Source organism: Mycteria americana, chromosome 19 (assembly GCF_035582795.1).
Source record: "Mycteria americana isolate JAX WOST 10 ecotype Jacksonville Zoo and Gardens chromosome 19, USCA_MyAme_1.0, whole genome shotgun sequence".
In the NCBI taxonomy this organism is placed as follows: domain Eukaryota; kingdom Metazoa; phylum Chordata; class Aves; order Ciconiiformes; family Ciconiidae; genus Mycteria; species Mycteria americana.
This window is the reverse complement of record NC_134383.1, coordinates 3,960,015-3,984,853: the sequence shown is the minus strand read 5'-3', so window position 1 is coordinate 3,984,853 and position 24,839 is coordinate 3,960,015. Positions and strand designations below refer to the sequence as shown.

The window sequence follows — 24,839 nt, the reverse complement described above, 5'->3', positions numbered from 1 at the left end:
CGGGCAACGAGGACAGAGGAAAAGGCCCAAAGAACACACTGGCAGCTTGCACCTACCTTGCAACGTCTCTGCTGCCCGCAGGCATGAGGAAACTGCACGTTTCCACTGCCGCCGCACCCTCCCTCGCCTCTCGTACATGCACAAAAAAGACAGTGCGCTAGATACCTCCTTGACCCCTTTCTTGTGCCCTGCCGGCCACCAGCCCGTCTGCTAAGGTCCCCATACAACAGAACCACGATACTGGCTTGTTATGAGTGTGGGGCTTGGCAAAGACACCTTATGCAGAACAGTTTCACCGACACAAAATACAACCCACTATAATATGAGCAATGCCATCAGCACAACACCCTGCTGAATCAAACTCCCAAGTAACATCCAATAGCTACAAACAAGTAAATTTCATGTGAAACAGTAAACCCGTCTCTTGTGGAATACTTAGACCAACGTGGTCATACAGTAGTGGACTCTGGCACTCATCAAAGCCAGTCTTCCCAGTCACCACCCTTTCTTCCCCACCCTCCACCAGTTCCCTCCCATCCCTACCTGACACCCGAGTCACCCTCACCCAACAACCATGAGACGATTTTGCCAGACAGAAAGACTCCCTCCTCTCCTCTCCTCTCCCCGTGCCACCACTGTGTCATCCCTACCCTCACCGACACCACGGTTTCCATCACCAGCGTGGTACCGGCCTCTCACCTTGTGGAGTCTTACCGACTCCACCTTTCCACTCCTCTAGGAGCTATAATTCCCATGGGGCCCTTGGATTGAGGCTTCCTTGCTCTATGCTGGCCTTCCTCGGATGAAGCTCCAAAAGAGCGGCCGTGCAAGACTTGGGCTGGAAATGAGACTGGTGCAGGCGAGGTGCCCCTGACCCGAGTGCGTGCCAGTAGCCAGATCAGAGCTGGACCCCGGCCCCAACACAGGGACTCCGCCAGCAGAAGTGATGGTAATATGCTCTGCACCTCAGAGGTGGACTTGGGAGACCGCAGGACAGCTTGGCCCCAGCAAACGCCCCACAGACCATTGCTGGGACTTCGCTATGGAGCCCTCTTCACCTCTCTCTGCCTCCGCTCGATGCACGTCTGCCTGCTCTGCCCCTCATTCCGTGCTCACTCTTGCTTGGTGCAAACACACCAGACTTCAGAGCAATCCCCAAGCATGGCCACAGACACACGATGCTGACGAAGGAGAGGACCTGTCCCTCCAGGCCCTGTGGAGCACTCTCTCTGACTGAGGCTATGACCCTGGCAAACGGATCCAGCGTGACACCCAGTAGCAGCCTGGCCTGACCACCTTCCCCGCTCAGGGCACGAGACGCTGCCCGGGAATATCAGAAAAAGGGTGGGAAGAAGCCCCGAGAGAAGGACGTGAGCAGCGTACCTCATAGTATTTGCCATCGGAGTAGCAGCCGCAGTTGTGGGGAAGGATGCAGCTCTTGCCATTGAGGACGTACCCAGGGTCACACTGGCATCCCTCCACGCAGTAGTGGCTGCAGTCGCTCTTCAGCCGGATGGCAGCACATCGAGGCTGGCACAGGGACACGCAGCTCTCGTAGTGGCTGTTGGGGGGACAGCTGACGGCTGCGACGTTACCAGAGGACAAAACGGATACAGATTATCTCCCCAGACAAAACCAACCTGGCGGCCAGCCACACATGGGGCCGTAATGCCCGCTGCTGGTGTCCCTGGGCAGCTAACTCCCCTGCCAAGGTGGTTAACATGGACCACGTTGCCCAGAGAGGGACCTGGAGCTCCCGGGCATGCAACTGAAGGGAAAAGGCAGCCTTCGTCCCTCTGTCCTACATCGCTTGCCAGCTGCCTAGTCCAAGCTGAGCAACACTTCTCTGTTACTCACCACTGTCTGAGGTCCTGCACGGCAGTTTCCCGAGAGCCCTTTTCCCATGCTCCCTGCTCTCCTGCAAAGAAGCCTACTCACTGACACCAGATTAACATCTCCCTCCGGGAGGGATGCCCGAGCTGGCCCCTGGGCCTTTCAGGCAGCACACGGAGCCTCTGCGCTCTCTGTGTGAGGACTGCATTTCAGGGGACATGTTTTTGCCGGTCCATCAGAGTGTGAAGCCTGCAAGGATTGCTGCTCGTGCCTGGGCAGGCTGCCTCTCCCCACGCCCCGCCGGGGACCATTTAGGACCTGGCGTGCAGGGTGCCGGTCAGCGGCCTCACTGTCCCTGCCCCATGAGAGCGGTGCCTTCTGAGCCATGAGTTTGCTCGTTAGAAGGAAGAACGACATAAATTTAATTTTCAGTCTTGTTAGCAAAGACAATTACTTCCCATCTGATTTGCCAGATAGATTGGCTGCCAGAGAGGCTCACGGCCCCCGCCCTCGGGAGTCTAATTGAACATCGCATCATAATCTTATTGACAAGAGCATGCGGCTTCATTAGAGCAAACACGTACTCCTGGCTTGGAAGCTGACTAATACAATTGCTGCTTAAAAACGGAGGGATGGCTGATACCTTCTGAACTTGAGGCTTCCCTCTTTCCCTCCCTGCTCCTGCACCACGTGCAGTTTGTAACAACTCCAAGAGAACATACCCGCCCGCCACCCCCCCCCCGAGACCTGATCCCACACCCCACCCGCCCCCCACCCCCCCCGCCCCACCCGGCAAGCACGGCAGGGACTGGCTGCCAGGCCATCGGCCTCCCCCTCCCTGGTCCACACACAGGTCGGGCTGGTGCACTCGGTGGTGACTACGTGCACACCTACTACGCCGCTTTAGCTCACCGCTCTGTCTTCTACGCCCTTATCCTGCAGGGAGGAGGGGATCCCCAGGGCCTTGCCCAGGCACTGACCGTGGGGACCTGGGATGTGTCCAGGTCAATGGCCCAGGGGTAGTGGGCACCCGCTGGCGCTCCCCGTGTTGCTCTGCTACCTCTCTATGGGGTGAGCTCTGGCAAGTGCTATGGCTACAGTGGATGGCCCCAGGAAGCACCTCTAGGGAATAAGGGCCTGGAGGCAGGGTGGCACTTACAGCACGAGGTGAAGTTCCTCCAACCAGTAATGGCAATGCCCTGCGTTTGGCACGTGCTGGCATAATTCTGCAGCCAGCTGCAGGCCGTTTGCATGGCTCCTCCATCGACGCAGGTGTCAAAGAGGCAGTTCTTGTAGAAGAAGCTGGGGCTGATCTTGCTGTGGCACTTGGCGAAAACGCCGCTTTGGCTCGGGATGAGGCTGCAGAGCTGCTGGGGTTTCCAGAAGCCTTCCACCTTCCCGCAGGCGGGGCAGCGGTCACCACAGCCCATGCGGCAGAACACATCCTGCTTCGCCCAGCTCTGGATGAAGTCAGCGATGCTGGTGGCCGGCGCGCCACCCGCGGCCACCAGGTCGTCCTCGGGGTTGCCGTTGTAGCGGCCGCAGAGGCCGTAGGTCAGGTTCTGGAAGCTGCGCGGGATGGTGACAGAGAGGAAGGTCTTCCAGTCGTACACCACCTTCAGCCCAAAGTCGGTCTCAACCACAATGTGAAAGCCAAAGGCAAAGATGTTCACTTTGCCCTGGCCCAGCTTCAGGGGCAGGTAGAGACGCTCGTCGTTGATCTGCGGGGAAGGAAACAAGATGCACTGTGAGTGGGGATGCTGATCGGAGCTTCCGCGGGAGGACACGAAGGAGGGTGGCTTGGCACTCCCAGAGCAAGGTCCCCCACTGGCCTCGCCTCTACGTCCAAAACAAGGCAGCCAAAACGGAAGTCCCCTCCGAAAGCTGTGCCTGGCAGCACCCTAGGGACAAGCCCAAGCGTATGGGACATGGTTAGGGACATGGTATAGTGGTGGACTTGGTAGTGTGAGGTTTATGGTTGGACTCGATGATCTTAAAGGTCTTTTCCAACCTATGCGATTCTGTGATTCTGTATGCCCTTCCCAACTCCCGGAAAACCTTGCAAGCCATAAGGCCTCGTGCCTAGGGAATTGCTCCATGGTTTGGGAGCCACGGCAGGGAGAAGTAACGCCGGCCCTCTTGACCCTGCGCACTCACCAGCACAGTATATTTGTAGGCACGGTGGATGACGATGTTGTAATTGAAGACCTCCACTTCAACTTGTTTCACCCACAGGGCCAGAGAGGTGTCCCGATCCTCGTTCTTGGCTGTGACAGTGAACGTCGGGAAAGTGTCCGAGCGCTCCGCCCTCGGCCGAGCAATCGTGGTGCACAGGACCAATGCGCAGCTGCTCTGGAAGTCAAAAGAGTAGCCATCGAAAGTCAGGTAGTGTCCATAGCCAGAGACGATGCAGGAGGCATCAGTGCGGACGTGGCAGTAGTAGAGGCCGTTCTCCTCCAGGCAATACTCGTCGTCCTTGCAGGAGGTGTTCTCACAGTACACGCTGTTGTCAGAGCCGTTGCAGTAGCAGAGGAAGTGGCAGGCAATGTCCATCCAAAAGGTCTGGTTGGTGGCCAGCTGGCGCCCCTCGAAATTGCAGCCACACTCACCACGGGGAACACAGCGGGTGCCGCGGAGGGCGAAGCCCTCGTCGCACTGGCAGCCCTCCGCGCAGGCATCTGCGCAGACGGGGCCCGTGGCCAGGGTCTCGCAGGTCTCCACGCAGCTCATGCACTCCTCGAAATGGCTATTCTCAGGGCAGGTGAGAGCTGCAGGGCCGACAAACGTGGAGGGTGAGTTCCCAGCTCTGGCAGCCTTGGGGCAGCGCGGAGTGGGGGACCAGGCAAAAGGTGGGAACGGGGTGAGCAGCGACCAATCGGGGGGGGGGGAGGGGGAGCAAGAGGGGAAACAGTCCCAGCACCTTGCTGACCACCGGCTCCTCCCATCCCCTTTGCAACCCCTTCTCCTCTCAGCCATCGCCCTCCTCACATCACAGCCCCGTCCCACCACGTGCTGAGTGACATCTCCTCCCGCTATTTCAGAGGGTACAAGGCCAGGGCTTGGCCTCGGGCCGCTGCCTGGAATGGAGAGGATGCGCCACTCCCCGCTTCCCAAACAGATGCCTCCCTCAAACCTCCGTGGTGGAGACAGGGGCTGCTTCCCCACCATGTACTTCCATGCTGGGGATTTTTCACATTCGCTTCTGAATTATGAATGTTTTCCCACCAACAGCAAGTTTATAGCGACAGCTAAAAACAAGCGTTATTCAAATTATCCTCTGGTGGTGGCGTACAGCACTGTCAGACACCATCTGTGGCTCCGGAATGCTCCTACACCACATCATAAAACTCCTGATACCTCCTGAAATGCCACCCTGAAATCACCTCACTGGGAAATCTGTCTCTGCCAGCACGAGCACCGCTTAGAAACTGCCATTGGTACACGGGGCGGTGCTGCCTTGCCTTCAGGCTCAGGAGACATTGCATTCCTACCACAATTCCCCTTTCCCTTCCATACGCTACGTGGGAGAGCGCTTTGTATGCGCCAGCCTCCCTCATGGCAGAAAGCTCTACTGGGCATAGCTCTTCCGACAGCAAAGCCGATCTTTGTATGACTGGTAGGGAAGAGAGTGGGAAAATCGTCCCAGATTGCCAACGTTTAGACACCTCCACCCCTACCCCTTCATATGACTTTGGACATCTAATGCTGCCATAAGTGCCGTTGGGTCAGGACCTCCCACCCAAACAGCCCTTCTGCTATCGAGTGTCTTCCAGCTCAGCCACAGCAGAGCACCCTGTGAGTAAGGGGTACCCACCAGAGATGAGAAAGGACAGGGGGAAAGAGAGCCCATACTTTTTGGCATCCCGTAAGAAAAGCTGCTCTACCTCTGTACACCCACAAGCTCCTGACAAAAAAGACTCTGCCTGAGGTCGGCGGTGTCTACATCCCCTTCTCCCCACCCCAGGCACTTAAAAGCTTTGGCAGACTCACGGCAAAAACTGTGGCTCCTCCACTGGCCGACGTCCACCTCGGCGTTCTTGCAGGCGCTGGCGTAGCGTGCCACCGAGTCGCACAGCTCCGACCGGTTGCCCCCGCTCTGGCACAGGCGGAAGAGGCACGTCCTGTAGTAGGCTGAGACGTTGACCACACCGTGGCACTCCAGGAAGGAGCTGTTGGTGGGGTCGTTGATAATACCACAGTTGGAGCGGCTCCTGTAGGACTTGAGCAGCTCCGAGTCGTTGTTGCAAGCCTTGAGGAGGTCCCCACATTCCCCATTGCAGATCTCGTCAAACGTGGTCCAGCTCTCCAGGAAGAGCTCCAGGTTGTCCGTGCACTTGCCCTTGGGCAGGCAGAACTCATCGCTGGCATTGCCATTGAAGAAGCCACACAGGCCCCCAGTGCAGTTGAAGTAGGCGGTGGAGAGGCGGATCTCCAGGAGGCCCGAATCATAGTAGCTGATAGCCATGAGCCCCTCTGACTCCAGCACGGTGCTGTTGTCGCTACGGTAGATTTCCAGGCGGCCGGAAGGGTGGAAATAGGGCAGCTCCACGTCGTAACCGTTCACCTACAAGTAACAAGCGGATCGAGACGCTTCAGGGAGGGCAACGAGACTTTGCATGGCCGTTCCTGTCTGCTGGCTACGCCACGCTGGGTATGATAAATGCTTCCTGACCTGGACCTCACCCTCCAAGTCCCAGAGCCTCCTTCAAGTGGGGGAATATGACTGTTCCCTTGCATTTTGTCCCACAGAGAATGTTTTTCCAGGGAAAAAACAAGTTGCAGGAGACAACTGCAACATTGGGAAAGTCTCCAGAGCTGGCTCAGCAAGCAAATAACAGCACTGCAACAACAACTTCGCAGGCACCTAAAGGGCCTCCACACAGTGGTGACCCACATGGGCTTCCTCCAAGTGCCACCATAGTGCTTGAGGCCCTGACCTGGGGGAATGGTCTGGGGCTGTGGACCTGCGAGCCCTTCTCCAAAGGGGCACCAGATCACAGTGTGAGCCACCGCCTCCCACCCCAGGGTGGGCCACCCTGACAGCAGCACCTTTACCTTGATCTCAGACAGGCTGGCGCCTCCGATCTTCACCTCTTGGCCGACCGCCTGGATCCGCACAACGCGAGGCCCACTGGGAGTGGATCCGGGCTTCCTTTGGCTGATGTCCACCTCGATGAAGTCCGGTCTCGCCGGGCAGGTTTTGAGCAGCGTGTAGGAGTGCTCCAGAGGATAGGGGAAGGCAACGCCATCAAACGTCTGCAGCACCTGGTTCTGTCCCACCAAACACAGGCTCTCCCGCTTGGGGTAGCAGCCCCGGTAGCCATTCTCAATGGTGCAGACCTCTCCTTCGGGGCAGGTGGTGTTAAAGCACCTGGCCTCCCCGCCGTCCTCGCACTCACACTCCACCGTGCAGTCCGCCACCGCCCAGAAAGACTCCCCAATGGCATAATACCGGCCATCCACATCGCAGCCACACTTCTGGATAGGGACGCAGCGGTCCGTGCTGAGGACGTGGCCCCTGTTGCACTCGCAGCCCTCAGCACATGGGGAGGAACAGGCCAGCGGGGCCGTGAGGTCCGAACATGTGGCGGGGCAGCTGCTGGCGCACACCGAGTAGTGGCTGAGCTCCGGGCACCGCACAGCTGTCGCTGTGGGTGCAGAGGGGAGACAAACAACAGGAGGACCATATTACGGCATGGTTCAGGGCCAGTGACCTCTTTCCCATTGACCCACAACAGAGACAACACAGAGTGACCGGGGAGCCCTGCTTGGCGGTAGAATTGGCCCCTCCATTTCCCTCCCGTGCGTGCCCAGCCATTTCGCTTGTGCAAGCAATAGCTTCTCCAGAACAGCCCCAGAGCCATCAAGCCGCCCTCAGCTATTTAATGCCACAAGCGAGGAGGGTGGACCAAGAAGTGTGCCATCGGCCAGTCCCCGTTCCGGTCCGGCCTCCATCTCTCACAGCAGCCAACCGTCTGCAGAGCAATGCAGAGCTCTTGCCTCGTGCCTGACTCGTGCCGCCCTTTTGCTGGCACAAGCGTCCGATGCTGCAGAGAGGAGGGACCAGTTGGCTCTCGCCCGGCTCCCTGCCCTGGATTTCTCCCCAGTCATCTCACGCACTGCTGGGCACACAGGCAGACCCCTGAAATTGCTCCCATCTTCCAGAGGGGAAGGGTCCCGGCAGGAGCACACAAACACTTACCACATCCTGTCTGGGTGCGCCACTCTCCCACCGAGATGCCCAGGGCCTGGCACACCGCGGCGTACGCCTGGATGGCTTGGCACAGGCTGCTGCCGTTATCCCGTGCGCTGCAGAGGTCGTAGACGCAGCTGTGGACGAAGGCGGTGGGGTCCACGACGGCGCTGCACTCCCACAGCGGCCCGCCGCTCTTGTTGATGAAGCCGCAGTATTCGGAGGTGAAATAGAGGGACTCGGTGGCGGCATCGCAGAGGCTGCAGTTGTCCAAGCAGCCGGGCGAGCATTTCCGCTCGGGGTGCGGCACTCGCCAGCTCTCACCCAGGTCCGGCACGGATGTGGCCAACCTCCCGTCTGAGCGGAGGGTATCATCCTCGGGGTCTTTATTGTAATTCCCGCATAGACCGCACGTGGCGTTGATGTACGTGCCCGGAACAGAGATGGAGGCATAGTGTTGTCCATCGTAGGTCACCAGCAGGCCAAAGTCAGTCTCCAGGGCTGTGGACAAGCCACTTTGGTAGACTTTTATTGCGCCCAGTTCCAGAGAGATGGGTAGGGATACCACCAAGTCATCCACCTGCAGGAACAACACCAGAAGACTGAGCCAGTGCATGAAATAGCAGAGCCCTCACACTGGGACACAGACAGGAGCCGTACAGCCCCATTATGGGGTCTTAGGGTTAGGGACATGCACAGAAGGATAGCTGTCGGTAAGCCACAGGCATTTGCCACCACGCCTGTCACCCATGCCTGTTCCCCAAGGGACACGTGGGGCCCAGAAGTGTTGTCGCGGTCTCACCGCCGCCTCGGAGGAGCCGACCTGGCAAGTTCTCCCCTTTCAGCAGGGCTCTTACCTTCGCTTTCCCAAAGCTGCCTTTGGGGAGGACAATCTTGTGCGAGTAGACCTCCACAAAAATATCCCTCAGCCAGGAGACGGAGGAGCTGCCTCGGTTCTCATTCTTGGCCTCCACATTGAAGTAGGGCAGCTGGGAGCCTGGCCAACACTGCCTGGCGAGGAGGTAGGAGCAGGAACCCTGGAAGTGAAAGAGGAAGCCATCGAAGGTGTGGTAATGTGGATCTCCAAACACCACGCAGGTGCTGCTCTCCACTGGCACGCACTGGAAGAACTTGGTCTTTGGTTCGCACACTTCAAAGGGGCCGCAAGCCATCTCCTGGCAGAAGATCTCGTTGTTGAAGTCCAGGCAGCGGCACTTGGTGGTGCAGTTGGCGTTGTCCCAGAATATCTCCCCTCGATGGAGAAACTGTCCTAGAAAGACAGAAAGGCAAAAACCCGTGCTACATCACTTCTCTAAACAGAGGCACACGCTCTAACTGCACCGCGTCAGTCCTCAGAGGGGTTTGCTGGCCCTACAATTGAGACTGCCGCCAAAGCGTCCCGCTACCAGCCTTTTCAGCTGCTTTCTTTGCGCAGGCTCCTGGCAAGAGCCCCTCAGCAAAGCGCTGCAATCGCAAGCTTCATTTTCAATGTATGGTGTGTCCCCTTCAAGTCCTACCCGTGCCACAAGTCCATGGGATGGTGTGAGTGCTGTCACAAATCCGGGATCGGTGCCACACCATGCAGGCTGGCTAACTTGAAAGCTATTCCTTCCGTTTGGGACACCCACCACCCTCTTTCTGCTTCAGTATCGTGGGACACAAGAGCCACTTGTGCTATTTTCTCAAAGGCAAAGTCCACTGGTAAAGCTTGTGCCTTTTGGAGGCCATGTCCAGCGCTGTTGCTGTACTTGCGCTGTCCTTCAGCTTTGTCACCCTCTCCGTAATTCCTCCGTTGAAAAAACTTTGCCGTTCGAAGAGTGACTCCGCCATCAGCGGCCCAGAGGCAATTCACTCCCATTCAGAAAGTGCTCATAGTAGTTATGAAACCAAAGAGCTGTTGATAAGTAACTTCCACACCATACACCAGTGACAACAGGAAACGATGAGTGATCACACAGCAATAGACTGAGCAGACTTGTTACACGGCGGTACTGTAAAGGGAGGCAGGTTTGTCTGGTGAGAGACGTGAGAGGCAGAGAGAAGACGAGAGAACAAGGGTGGCAAATACCCGTGAGAGTTTCCCTCTCCTCCATATGGCCGTCTTTCACACTTCTCACGCGCGTGGCTTCCGCCGTGCGCGCTGCCTGAATTTACCTCTCCTAAACTTTTTGTTCTCTTCCCTGCCTCCTACAAAAAAAGCTATTTTCCACTTCCCTGCAAGAAACATCATCTCCTCTTAGCAAGACCCACTTGCGAGGGCTCCTGTGCCAACCGTCCTGGTGTGGGGGATTTGGGCAAACGAGCACCATTAGGCACAGCGGGCCCCCTCAGCTCTGACACCTCACGCTGCATCTCCTCTCGTGGAGGGCAACCAGCTGTCCACCGTGAAACACAAATCCAGTGGCAGGATCTACCCAAGCTGCCCTCATCACCTGCAAAGCCGAGACTGGCTTTCAGCCCCGTTGCAAAGTCCAGCCTTTCTTCCTGGGGTTGGCAGCTGGAAGTGGCTGGAGTGGTTGGACCCGAAACCTCCGCTGGGGCTGCAAGAGCCTCGGGATCTCACGAGCCTTCTGTGGTACGGTCCTAAACCAGGACATAAAGAAGCCACATGTCTCAGAGCGGTGACATCTCCAGTGTCCATCAGCAAATGACAGTTCTCTCTAGAAAGACTCCCAGAGCACAGCGGATGCTCCTGACGGTTTTATTTGTCAAGTGGTAATGCAATAATCTCTCTGCAGCAGAGTCCCTGTGCAGTCGCTGTGTGCCTTTATTAATCCCTTTCTATCACCACGCTGTCGGTGACACATGCACAGACACTGTAACTGGTGCAGGGGCATGGCATTTGTCCTGCCCAGAAAACCTGCTATTCCTCCTGCAGAAACAAGGGAAACGGAACCACACCATCAGCTTTCCCACTCTGTGGGCAAAAGAAAATTACCATCTGCAGGTCTTTCCCGTTGCCACCACCAGCGTCGCAGAAAAGAATCAAGACGATGGCTTGGTGGCATTCAATTTCTGTGAAACACTTGAGCCCTATCCGCCCTTGACTTCAGGTTAGGGTTCTGCTTCTGGGCCGCAGAAATGGAGGCTTACAGCAATACCATACTACTAAAAGCCCAGGAAGAAAAAACCTAGCACAGATGACAGTTTTGCTCACTGGTGGTCGAAAGCAACACCAAAGGCAGAGAAGACTCCCGCGTGTTTATGGGCCCCTCTCAGTTTTTTCTGAGCTGCCAAGTCAGGCGGCGTCTGCACTGAGAATTTGCTGCAAATACTCCTTGCGAGCCGGGTCCAGCTATCTGTGAGCATGCTGACATCCCCCTGGGAGAAGCAATGCCAGCCGGGACAAAGGGAAAACAATGGCTGACAACGGCTTCTTCACATACGCTGCCGAGGATGCTCTCCCGCTGAACCAGACGTGCCAAACGACGACAAACCTCTGTCCGCTCTTCAAGGCGTTAGGCTTTTGCAGTGAGCAGACTGACAATTATCACTGGAAGTTGGGTGATGACTTTGCGCTGCGTGCAGCAACTCAGAAACGCGCACGGGGCTCGAACCCTGCTTGCGTGTTTCTGTCCCCGCAGCTGCGGGGAATGCCTTGGCAAAGACACAAATCGCGCAGCAGCCCAGAGCGGTCAGGCACCTCTCCACCAGCGTCCCAACAGCATTAGCTTTTGCTACGCTGTGCCCCAAAACTTGAAAAAAAGCAATGCTTTTCCCCCTTACCTCTCAGGCTGCAGCCGTTGGCCGGATCTATTTCTCTGCCATCTATTTTGAAAGCCCAGCGCCCGGGGACATTAACATTGGTTGTTTCTTCAATATTGACTATGTCTGGGGTTCTGGAGCCTGGGATGCTAAAGAAGTTGGTGATATTTCCACCATTGAAGCCAGCCTAAAACCGAGAGAGAGCAAATTTCATCACACGTCTTTGCTACAGGAAAGTGATGCTGCATTTCCGCACTTCTCTGCCTCCCGCAATAACTCCTGAGCATATCTTCTTTAGTTTTAAAGTCTCTTTTCAGGGATTTCAGTTTTCAGGTAGTTTGGATGTGAGTGAAAAGCTCAACAGGTACTACAAGCAGTATGGATGTATATTTACACATTATGTACGTATGTATACATATGTACGTATGTGCATATAGATGATGGGTATATGTATTGAGTGGCCGATATAAAGTGAGGAAGCGATGGAGGGAGGCTCCCCTTCCACTGCTTTGCAGATTCTTTCACACCAGTCCTGGCAGCTGAATCTGAGCCCTCCTGACCTACAGAGGTGCGCTGGGACCATCTAAGAGAAAGGGCTCGGTGCTGGAGCGGGACAGAAACCACCCACAGTCTTAGCACAGAGTAACATCACCTAGTTTATGTTTCTCCACTTGGGTCCTCGAGGTGGGGAGAGACTTAGGGGCAAACCCAAATGCCACATATCTGGGTCGCTTGTTAAACACAAGCCCTAAATATGTGCACAGGCCCAAACTTGTCTGTCTCCCAACTAGACTGGGTGCCAAGGCGTGATCGGGCAGAGGGGAGCTCCAGAGCCCGGCAGATAAGGCAGCTTTAACGCCTGCAGCCTTTAGGACACGCCTAGGCAGGGAACCTCCCCCCCTCAGGCAGACGGACCGGCTGTGGCACCGCTGCTGACACCAAAGGTCGGGGGGCTCGTCCCACTGTGCCCGGCAGTGGGCTTGCAAGGCCGGCGCGGGGGACGTTCAGGGACCGAGTGGCGTGAGCAAGCTACGGGCAACCATCTGAGAGCTCGGCAGAGATAGGGATATGGGAGCAAGAGCCTCACCTGGGCCATCACCCCGCCGAGACCAGTCAGGGGGTCCCCTCCGCTGGCTGTCCCCGTGGTCCAGCTGATTTCATGGTAGTTAAACAGGGCAAAAGACGACACTCCGTCTGTGACCAGGACAGCTTGGAAAGTGTTCACCTGTTGAAAACCATAAGCACATTCACAAGGTGATACTGGTTTTCTCAGTACCTCAGTTTCTGCCTGCCCCTTCTGCCACGTTCACCTCTGGCCCAGGCGAGATGCAGGAGCCTCGCGGTGAAGAGCGGCAGAAGCCAAACGAGACCCGAAATACGCTCCCCTTGCTGGTGCGACTCCACCGGCTCCCATCCCCACCGCTACCCTCCACCTGGGAAGACGACAAGACCGTCTCCGATCCAATGTAACGCCAATAGATGGCAGCATGAGAATAAGCTCGCGGGGAAAAAGCAATCGGCAGGATTCAGGTTGTTACGACCTGTTATCTTCCATTACCCTATCTTAGCTTTATTCCTTGCCGCATTATCTTACCCGCTTCCCTTCTGCATTCATATCCTACAATACTGTGGATTACATCCAAGTCAACCATGTATATTATGCGCTTTGCTTGGCTGCCAAATCCCTCGGTACCTGCTCAATCCGCTGCTCGCGTTCTTCCTTTCACTTGAAATGACTCTGCATTTCCAGCCCCCCAAACTCCAGATACGTTCATGCGACTGCCAGCCCGGGCCCCATGCGAGAAGGGCGTGCTTTGCCAGCTGGCCAGGGCGGCATAGCCCCGAGGCTCTTCTCTTTTACGGTCGTGCAGAAAGACAGAAAAGGCCTCTCCCCTTGAGATATCCCCTCTATCCGTGCAGATCCAGCGGCAGAGGTCACCACTGGGAACTAGAAGTCAATCACTTCTCTCAGCTTTCTGCATTGTCCCGTCCTTCCCACGCTTGCCTGTCCTAGACTGCTCTGCACCGGGACTGTGCCGTGATAAAGACTGCTCCTCCTGCCTCTCAGCGAGCAAGATTTCAGTGGAGAAGAAAGCTTGGGCTGCTCCTCTTTTAATTATTCAAGACCAATGCTAGGAGCCCAGCTACCTGGGCACTGCAAACTGTGAAGGGAACGACAGCCCCAGAAACAATTATCAGGTGCTATGGGAAAGCACATCGATCGAATCATCTCGCGCTAGAAAGCGCTAGGTCTTACTCTGCCAACGAGAGCTGAGCTGCTCCGTGTTAACAAGAGTTCACATGTGCTGCTGGACAAAGGGAAGACCGCAGAGCACCGAGGGGCTGGGGGTCACTTTGCACCACTTTACGTTCCCTTACAGCAAACCCGCTAATCTGATTATTGCCACTGAGGTGAGCACAAACGCCTGAAGATTGAGGAGGGGACCCCGCAGCTGCACTCACTAAGCATGCCACAAGGGAAGTCACTTCCAAGACACGTTAGGTTCCTGCCATGGGAAATCTTGGAAACGGAGGCGAAGCAGCCTGTACGAGCTGTCAGGGAGAGCGAGAGGTGTGGGCAGAGCTGCCTCACAGCAGCTGCAAATGGCACAGTTCACACCGGGGCAAGCGGGAGAGCAAGCTAATGGGAAGCCACCGTTTCCACTCCTGCATCCTTTCCCTGGGATTCTGCCTCCTACATCTGGTTTCCTCTTCACCTCCTCGGTATGCTTGCTCACCTTTGCCAAGTCTTTTCCCACCACTGTGATGCACTAATACATAAAGGCAGTATCGCTTTGATAGTGCAACAACGGCTCTTCCATGGAGCAACAAACCCTGCTCCGGGCAGGTGCCTCTTGGAGGGTGGCGGGAGCTGACCTGGTACCAGGAGGTTTGGGATGGCCGGCGCTCCTTGTTAGGAGCGCTTACCTGAGCCACAAACATTTCCCCGTTCGGTGCTCACGGCCAAACATGCATCAAGCACCCTAGCCGTCTAACAAGGGTCTCGAAAACTGAACCCATTTGCTCGGGTGTCATCGAGAGACAGTAACTGCAGTATCCCCGAGGCCACATTCGCAAAATTGTTTTCTGCAGCTTTTCTGCATTGCGATGAATTTCCTGCTTAAGTTGAATCGTGCTATTCCGTGTGCCAACCCGGAGCCCTGGCCGCTATTGAACGGGAAGGCTCTATAACAAAATAAATTGCATTGTGTTGCAAATGTAATTCTTCAGGCAATACACGAATCTCTATATTGCTTGCTGTCTGCAAATATATATATGTTGTTTTTTTTTCTGCAAGCACTGCCAGGACTGGCAAAAAATATGCATTAAATCTCGAGCCTCTCTAACAAATGGAAAAGAGCTGAACTGTTTATCAGAGCCAACTCCTCGAGACAGAATAGGCCAGCTTTTGGCACTTACAGTACGCAGGCTAATCCTAAACAACTCTTTCCCCAAAACAAAAGCAGGGATCCCTTGCTCTCTATCTGCGCCCCAAGCTTCTGCCCAGGCTCTACCAGCGATATGCCCTGAAAAACATTGCATCCCCATCCTCTGAGATACAACTCGCACATTTATGGAAATACAACAGAGCTACCAAGGCCGAGTCGCTAGCGTGACTCTCTGATCAGTCTGGATCAGTCTCCCCATGCAGACAGGGTGGTTGTCATCGCAAAAATGCTGCCAGTATTCCCTTTGGTTTTCCCCTTCCTATGTCAATGTCTGCACAGGATTTCAGAGCAGCCGTTCAACCCTTTGCTACAAGATGCCCTCACCGCTCTCTTGGATTAGTGCTGTGGAGAGAGTGTTTCAGCCTCTGCCACAGAAAAAGCCATCACGATTTGAAAGGAAAAGGGTTTTTTGCCAAATAAATACAAATTAAAGCTCCCATTTTCTCTTTCCTGTCTCCAGCTCCTTGGAGAGTGGATTACTTCCAAAACTTAATTTACCACAGATTCCTGAACTAGGGCCTTTTCTGCTGGAGCAGCTCTCCCTTCTCACAGAGGCAAATAACAACCTTAGCTTCATTTCAAAGCTTCCATGGCCTTGCAAGGCAAGCTCAGGGTGCAAAACCAAGCCGACTTGCATTGAATACCAGGTAGAGACGTGAGCGGTGGGGAAGGAAGGGCGAGTTACAAAATCCAGCCTCAAGAGGGTGACGAGGAGAAGAAGGGAGCTCGGAGCAGAAGATTATGGCTGGCCAGCCAGACAACAAAAGGCTTCCCATCCACCTCCACAGCCTGTTCTTTCCATCACCCCGCTGCCTCGTGTTCTCTTTCCCTTGTGTTAGGAGGCCCCGCTTCCTCTCCCCAGGGCTGAGTGCGGGACCAGTTTATCCTGCACCCCTGTAGTGGACAGACCTGATCCAGCATGGGGGGGTCAGCAGGGGGCTGCCCTCCAGTCCCACTCCAGGACAAGATGCATGCTTTGGCATGCCCCTCATTCTCCGCTCCATCCCTGGGCACCGTTCGCCACCTCGGGAGGAGCCTGCTCTGCGCGCACGCCCCGAGCACACGCACCTCGGCACGCTCAGATGCCGCACGCACGGTCAGGCTGCTTCGGTACCTGGCCAGCTGCTACAGGGTGCGCCTGGGTCTTGCCCAACACCCTGGCCCCATTACTGCCAAGATAACGTGCCTTCAGACTGAATCACTCCTTATAAACGGACTGCGCAGGAGCGGGTGGGAGCCTCAAGTGGTTTATATCATGACAGAGCTACTGTTCAATGCCAAAACTTTGGCTCCTTTGTAAAGGCCTTTCTTCCGAGGTGCCTGTAGCCCCTGCACGAATAGATGTTTTATCACTGCGGAGGTGCAGGTGAAGTGAAGGTCACGAATCGTGGCACGAAGGAAAAATGAAATCTGCATTTGTATCTAACAAAAAATAACCACACTATGATCAAGCCAAAACCTCCTAACTGGTGTCAGAGCCTTGTTTAGGCACGTTGCCTACCAACACCGAAGAGGTGATGCTTTCCCTCGAGATCTGAGAGCAGGGAGTGAGGCTCGTGTGGCTCCTGTGGGAGAGAACGAAAGGACCGCGGTGCTCCTCTGCCCAAAAGGGAACTGAGGAGTGGGAAGACAAAACAACTCACTCCGTTTTATGCACAAAGGCCAGGACAGCTATATATATACAGACATACACTCAACCATCAAACACCTCCCGTCAAGAAGCACAGCTGATCGCTCTTACCGGAGTCGTGCTGCTTCCTCCGTAGAAAGTGACTTCCTCCCAGGTGACAATGAAGATCCAGATGGCGGAGAAAGAGGACATGTCTTTGAAGTGCTTGCGGATGTCTTTGGAGGCTCTCCTCAGCAGCCCGGGGTCCGTGCTCTCCCTGTAGTAGATTTCTCCCCGGATGCCATTGTGCACGTCCGCCCAGAAGGGTGCGATGAAGGCCCGGCCGTCTGTCAGGGGGAAGGCTTCCGGCGTGAACTGGCTGACGAGCGCATTGAAGGAAATCACGCCATTGTTGTTAACCTGCACGAAGAGACCCGCTTTGGTTTGAGCAAGCCTTTGCAGGTAGCAGAAAGCTGCTGGTTTATCAGAAGATGTGGGGTGAGCGACTTTTGGCAGAAGGTGGCTTATAATAATGACACCCAGTGAGACAGCGTGACCATCTAGGCAGAGACACAACTTCATCCTACCAGTGGTGGCCAAAGGCTGCGTGCAGGAAGCCCCAAGCGGGACAAAACCCTGAAAAGTCTGCAAAACAGGGCTCCTATGGGACAACGCAGGAGAGGCGCCCATCAGCGCGGTATGGCACCCGGCTTGGCGGGGACCCTGCCTTGGGGCCCTGGGTTTACCCAGCCTTTGGAGAGCAGCTCTGCAGCACTGAGAGACCCGGTCGTATGACAGGGGTGGCTGCACGGCACGAGGGCTCCCGGGAAAAAGAGCTATAGCATTGGGCCCGCTGCCTTCGGCTTTGTCATCTGCAACAGATCCTGGGGCTCCCCAAGAGCAGCGTGACACGCGATGCCAAGGGCAGCCTCCCCAGAGTCTGCTGAAGATGCTCCCCAAAAGGACCATTATTGTTGCAAAGCGTGGAGAACAAGTGGCCCTGCTGTCCCAGATGCTGAAATCTCCCACCACACAAGGATTCGAAACCCCCTCGGGATTACTGCTTTCCCAGTACTGCCCTGTACAAATATGAGTCGGTCAGGCAGGGGAACAACTGAGTCTTTGCCGCTCTTCTGAACCTGCGGGGCTGGCAGGTTTATATCCCGCTTTGGACCGGGCATACCCACAGAGACCGGCTCCCCACAAAACGTGGACGCGCCTGGGATCTGGCATACGGTCACGCTGACTTGGGCCCCTGGCTAAGGCACTGTTTTGATGTGCTCAGGTGAACCCTCTCTTAGCCCAGCCCGGAGGAGCCGGTGTCCCCTTTGCCAGGCTTTTGCTGTGCCGTCATCCGAGAACAGCAGCAGCCTGTCCTTGTCTCGGGCACCTACATACGGGTCCAAACCGTTGCCCTTTTTTCTCCCTGCGGGTCTCTGCATGTTCTTGTTTCTTGTCATGTAACAGGAATAATGTTCCTTGTGTCAAGGCCTTAGCTTTGCTGTACCATTTAATCACCTACAAAGAAAATTTATTGCCTTTTATATTCCTTCCCCATGAACATTAGCCCATTAAATATACCTTTGACTTTCTTAATCATAAAACCTATCAGTTCATGAAATCTAAGAACTTGTCTGGTAGGTGCTAATAAATCTTCCAATTCCTGATGACGGGGAGAGCGCGTTTAAAATGCAGCTGCTAATGGCAGGGAAAAGAATAAAGGGAAGGTCTGCTTCTCCACTTACATAAATGCTTCTGTACGAGGCTCCAAAAAAGATGAATGGGACGGAGATCTTGATTTCAGGAGAGCTTCCATCATCAACTTTGGGCGTTTTCGTGTCATTCTGCCAGAAAGGATACAGACTTGCCATGCTGTGAGCTGCAAGGAGAGGGAGGAGACAGTCCTTACAGCAACGTCAGGACAGGTCCTGACTTCAGAGAGGCCACAGCGGGTGCCCCGGGGTTGCCTATCACCAAAAGTTGACCTCCTGTGAAGACCAAAATCGCTGCCTTGCCCTCACCTCCTTCCCTGGTGCGGATGTGCTGGGAGCGCAGAGGGTCTGCTGGCCTAAGCCGTGTGAGGCTTCAGGCCACGGTGAAGCTCTACGCTGTGCACTTGAGGCTGCAGACTAACAGTGACTAGCCAAACCGGTACTTGGCCACGATGCCACATTCTGCATCACTACTGCCGAGGAAAACGGCACCAAAACCCGGCAGCACCAGCAGCCAAATGTTGTTTCAAGCCAGGGCAGAGATGCTAGCTCTGGGACTGGCTCTGGGACGGGGTCATCAGAGAGAGCATCGTCCAAAGGTTATTTAGGGCAACAGCAAAGTGACAACAAGATGTGCGTACAGCTCACAGCCGCACGTTTTGCTTTCCGTGCGACTGTGATCAAGTCGTAACGCCTATGTCTCGGCTTCACATTGGGACAACAAGGACAACAGGACCTTCCCCCCCGCTCCAGGATGGGCAGGACTTGCTGTTTCAGATGGTGAGGTGCTCAGGTGCCTGGGGACCAAACAGCACCAAGACCGACCCCAGAGCCACGCGCCTGGCAGCGGCCACCTTCCTCCTGCCTGCATGGCAGAGCCCTCCCGGCCACCAGGGCCGGCCCAGCCCGCCAGCCCCCCGAGCGCTCCCGGCACTGGGTTACAGCCCGAGGTGTCACGACTGCTGCGACGTTTCCTGGCAAAATTAAGTTTCCTGCTAAAAGGCACTGCTGGTGAACATAATTGCCTCTCCTAAAATATTTCAGAAGACAGTTTTGACATGTTTTAACACAAGCCTGCCGCTTTCTACCAGACCAAAATCCATTTTCCATCAGCTTGAGTCGCAAGCGGGCACTTCTGGCCCTAGGGCACGTGTCCTTTCCCATTCCAGATCTCTGCTGTCATCTCATCATCCGTTTCTTGCAGTTGGCTGCAAGAAAACTTGGCTCCTCACAGAGCAAATGGGGATTTTGCCGGGTTTTCTTCCCATTCCTCCCCTCTTTGATGTAGAAAAGCAGCGCCCTGTCCTCGTGACGCTCAGTCCTGGCTGACATGAGCCACCGGGCTCTGAACAATCCGGGCTCTGTTCGCCTGGATTCAGGACATGCTTGTATTTCCTAGGCCCCACCCTGCGCTGTTCAGGGGCCTCCCGCCGAGGACGGCTTGCTCTGCGCCCCGCCGCTTCGGATGCAGGAGGGGCTCTCGGTGTTGCCCGAGCTGGGGGATGCTCTCTCTGCCACCCTGAGGATGTTCCCTGCTTGAAACTGCCTGGGAGCAGAGGGAGTGGCCGGCTGACCCTTCTTCACAGGCTCAAGTGGTCCAGCTTTCCTTGGGGAGAAAGGAGATAAGGGGAAGCCTGGCCTAACCCTGCTGGCATCCTGACTTCCTAAGAGACACACGCGTGGCCCGAGTGCCCCACCGGACATAAAGGGAGGTGGCGTGTGACCGTGCCCAAGCCACAAGCCTGGTTTCACAGATGCATCCGAAGGGCCGCAACAAAACTCCCGGCTGCCAGGTAGTAAAACAAGTTGTTTCACAGCTGTTACACACCCGGCGAGTTATTACAGCTGAGGCATAGCTACGAGACACGGACTTTACTTCTTTTTTAAACAGGAAACTCAGCAAAAACTTCTCGATGCCAGCTTCTTTAGCACTGCTAGTGTGACGCTACCATACCTCTGCATGCAAAACTCCCATTTTGTAGCGACTGGCAAGAGCAGTGCAACCTCTGGAATGCACCGTGTTTGCACCCACAGCCATATAGATTACATATGCCCACATACATAAAACGCTCACCGAACTCAACAACTTCTGTGGCCCATATATCCTGCCGGCTTTGCCAGCTTTGTATTCAGCGTGGCATGCCAGCTCCTTCTTCAATGCAAGCGATCATTGCTTCATTGCTCTTAATGAAGCGAGGGCCATTTGCACAGGCTGCCAGTCCATCTCCCGTGACGCAAGCTGCCACTCGTGCAAAATTGGCACCTGTGCTTACCCACGAAGGCACAGCAATCTCCCCACTTAGCACCCACCCTTAAAATTGGTGGTGCCTCCCTCCCCACGAGAAATAGTAAGCTCACCCTGGCTCTTGTCCTTGCTCCAGCCAAGGGGCTGGGTGTGCTTTCCAAGCCCCCTGTACTCCGGGGTCTCTGGGCACAGCACTGCTCTGAAGCGACGGCTTTCCCAGCACAGCTGACGAGCGTCAGCCTCCCAGCGCCCGAGCGGGACACACTCACCTCGCTGCCGTGCAGTCATCACCAAAAGGGCCACCCAGGTCCCGAGAAACGATCGCTTGTTCATCCTACAGGAAGGAAAGAAACCCAGACATGCGTCACGCTGGTAGGAAACTGCATCCTCGAGCAAACCCCGGGTGACGCCGAGCGCCGTCGCTTCCCAAAGCCGCCCAACAGCTGCCGACACGTGGACGTTTCAGAGATGGAGGTCCCTCACCCGCCAGGCAGACCCGAAATGCCTACTCCGTTAAGTGGTGTAATGAGACCCCCCGGGTGATAACAGCAAATCGCCCTGCAGGTATTGTCAAAGTAAGCTCATAAGCACACAGAAGAGCTGCTGCTAATTTCACGCAGCGTTTGGAAGTTGTAAATAGCCCCGGCTCTCCGTGGGCCATCTATTCTCCCGACAGTTCAAAAGCAATTCCTCCCTGATCCGCTCAGCGCGAGGACGCTTCTCCCTGACTTCAAGGGGAACAGCTTCGCACTGCTTCAAACGCAAGAGCCGGTGCAGAGCCGTGGCACGCTCTCATAGTTAAGGGGCTTCAGACACCGCTTCGACTAATCCCTTGCGCTGGCTGCTAACACAACGATCACTTACCGTTTTTGACGAGTGTGGAAGAAGCACAAACATTTACACAGCTGGGCAACTCCTTGCTGTACAGGAATCAATGATAGAGAGAGACGCAGATACGGGGCTGGGAAAATGAAATCACAATCCTGCGCCAGCTTTAATTCCTTCTGTGCCTAATGCAATTTGTTACTCATTATTAATCCAATAGAAAATATTGCTAAAACACCTGCTCTGATTTCTTCGCCCGTCGCTTCCGTTCATTACACACAGGCACGGCTCACGTAGAGCTCCCAGGAAGGTATCGTGTGCTCCCAGCGTGCCTGCGCCCACCAGAAAAGTACGCGATCAGCTTCAGACACGAACTATATCTACGCATTACGTACAGCCTTAGTTTCAATACCAGCCTCTCCACCTTCTCAGCTTTATACGTCCCATGCATTTCAGTCGCGTGGACACACTGGCTGCAAAACCCAGCATCTCTTTATGCTCTCCCTATGGATCGGTTTCTACAGTGTCTGGGGACCAACAGATCCAACTCCTTCTCAGTATACTCACACACATACATAACGCGTACAGTGCAGGACTACCGCAGGGAACATGCCATCATCTGTCCCACCTCGCTTACACTTGAGTCCCATTACCAGGAGCTCGGAAAGCGTGAAACGTGGTGGAAGGAAAGTTCCCCCCTGCTTCACTGCTCCTCAGCGTGCCACTCGCATCAGCGCTGGCCACGGTCTGCTTCCAGCAACCGCGTTCTGCGTTGAGAAAAATTCATTCCGCCAAGGAAAAGTTTTACCACATTCCCTACCTTGGAAAGATGAAAAGAGGATGACAGAATTTTATACAGATCGTAAATCTGAATCACTGCAGGTTTGTTAGAGACCAGGCAGGCAATGCCTAGTGGAGACTATGGCAGTCCAAGAACAAGAGTGAGACTAGCACCGCTTGGGAAACATGACAGACAATAAAGAATACGTTACTTAACATATCACATTCAAAAATACAATTTTTTAGGTATGGAAAAAGAAATTACCAACCTGTTTCGTAGACTAGAGGAGAAATCAGGTCTGAAATTTTAGACCGATCTTGGTAGACCAGGGAGAAATCCTATGTCAATGGAGAATGCATGCCGGTCCTCCTTTGCCAATTATTGCTGATGACTGAAACGATGTCTCAGTCCCCTTGCTCTCACAATTGAAAAGTCTTCAATGCTGTTCCAGGGCTGGAGGAGTGTTGAGTTGCAATCGCAACTGTTGCCTCTATTGATAACCAGCAAGCTAATCTGGAGATCAGATTCTGGCCTGGAGAGGGAGAGAAGCCTCTTTCTTCCCCAAGAGCTCACCCCCTTCAGGTGGATTCAGAAGAAAATGTCAGTGAGCCGGAGCTGGGCTCACGGCTGGGCTGTTCAGCATCGCTTTTCGCTGATGGAAAAAAAAAAAACGGCTCGGAAGAATTGAGCCCCTTCCTCCTTTGTGTAAGTGAAAAAAAAGCCCCATCTATATAATGTTACAGGATTAGCATTAAACAGTGCTAGGCTTAAAGCACTGTTCAAAGGCAGAGCCCCACAGTTTCAATGGAGTTACTTTCCCATCCAAGTCTTGCTTTAGTTTCTGTAATGCAACTTACTTCTGCTTTTACAGGTGGAAGAGGAAAAACTTACCGAGCGCGGCACGCTCTCTCCAAATCCGCTGAGGAGCGTTTCCACCCTCGCTGGAAGGACTGGTTGGCATTTGGACTCCAGCCGGTGGGGAGTTTCACTGGGGTCTGCTGTGAGTGTTACTACTGTTTTCACTCATACAACCTGCAATTTCCGCAGGGATTTTCCCTGCCTCTGCTGCCTGGGCTGCACGGCACACCCACAAGCCCCCGCAGCAGCCGGGGAAGCTCACTGCTGAAGCCCTCTCTCGGCACTATCTCCCTTCTCTCGCAGGCGCCCGCAGCCCAGCCTTTTCTCAATCGCCATCCCCCCTGCCCTCCACCTCTAATGACAGCACGTCTCTGCAAGTCCAGGGGCTTTGCTAGATACACAACTACCCTGAGGGCCAAAACCGTGGGCTGGGGATGTAGCTGAGGCGAGGACGTGTTGTCCACGAGTGTGCAATTACATGCTTGCGGGATGGGGACATAAGGGGCTGAGCGAGGACGCCCTGGCCCGCTGTGCCCGTGCCCCATGGCCACCCGAGCTGAGCAACTACCGAGGACGCTCATTGTTCCTCGGTGCTCGGTGGCAGCTGCCTCTTGGCGAGCGTTTCCACTCGTGCCGATGGGCCGGCTCCCGCACACCCTCGCCGACGGTGCGCGGGACCACCGCTAGCCCCGGAGAGCGGTACCTGCCAAAGGTTTGCAAGCTGAAAGCCTCAAACTGCATTACTCTTCATCTGAGCCCCATCCGTAGCCCGAGACAAGATCTCCACTTTAATTTCGTTCACGTCAATGCCAGATGAGAGAGGAAGAGAGAGGCAGAGTAGCAGCTGAGGGGTGAAGGACGCAGTCGGCAGAACCCCGTTAGCGAGCTGACTTTTACAGCCTGCATCGAGGCTCGGTTAAGACAGGCGGTGCTCCGAGCCCAGCAGTCCATCGTGGGAAAACCACCATGTTCTCACAGACATAACCGCACGGCCCAGCCTTGGCAGAAGAAGGATTTTACTTCCTACCTTTTTGGGTGGGGGCCTTTTACTACCTATTTTCCCTGCTAGGAGGTAGGTATTCCTCCTGCACTCCCCATACACTCATCCCTGCCCTTCGTCAGGAACGGAGAGGGACAGGAATGCCAGCAGCCAAACAAGCAGCACCTAAAAGCCCAGACTATTTTTTCCAGGACCCCGGGTGCTCCTAGAAGTGTGTTTAGTAACTTCACTCCTGAAGTGCTGTATCTTACCTCAGCACTTTCTTTTAGTACATCAGGGCACCGGGCAGTACACCACCTCCCCAGCAAATCCCAGAGTTTGCTTTCTCTTTATCTTCCAAGCATGGCCTTGCTAGCAGCAAGCTTTCTTCTTTTTTTTTTTTTTTTTTTTTAAATTTATTTTCCCCCTTTTCTAAACCAACAACTACTTTAGGAGGGCAGGGGGAGTATAAAGCACTGACTGATATTCCAGGGGCAGATTACTTCCAGCCTGCCACTCCACGTTCCCTGGCTTTTCCTTTCCCTCCCATACAAATTTTAAATGTTACCAGCCACAGGAAAATCAATTGACTCTTCTCATCCTGTTGACAGAGAAAGACAGAGAAAACTGGTGAAAACAGCTTTCCCTCT

General features: G+C 54.9%; 1 protein-coding gene across 1 annotated transcript in view; it reads right to left on the bottom strand.

Moving 5' to 3' along the window:
* The window catches only part of TECTA (tectorin alpha), a 28,461-nt gene extending 7,246 nt beyond the window's left edge, over window positions 1–21,215 (bottom strand). Inside the window, exons 1-12 of the mRNA XM_075521343.1 lie at window positions 21,016–21,215; window positions 18,535–18,668; window positions 16,922–17,209; window positions 12,819–12,956; window positions 11,753–11,918; window positions 8,884–9,296; window positions 8,036–8,606; window positions 6,889–7,481; window positions 5,824–6,397; window positions 3,991–4,601; window positions 2,993–3,554; window positions 1,384–1,583 (exon numbers count right to left, since the gene is read on the bottom strand). Coding sequence (XP_075377458.1) covers window positions 1,384–1,583; window positions 2,993–3,554; window positions 3,991–4,601; window positions 5,824–6,397; window positions 6,889–7,481; window positions 8,036–8,606; window positions 8,884–9,296; window positions 11,753–11,918; window positions 12,819–12,956; window positions 16,922–17,209; window positions 18,535–18,668; window positions 21,016–21,079 — 4,314 coding nt within the window. The 5' untranslated portion in view covers window positions 21,080–21,215. The remainder of the gene's footprint in view (window positions 1–1,383; window positions 1,584–2,992; window positions 3,555–3,990; window positions 4,602–5,823; window positions 6,398–6,888; window positions 7,482–8,035; window positions 8,607–8,883; window positions 9,297–11,752; window positions 11,919–12,818; window positions 12,957–16,921; window positions 17,210–18,534; window positions 18,669–21,015) is intronic.
* Between the last annotated feature and the right edge of the window lie 3,624 nt (window positions 21,216–24,839).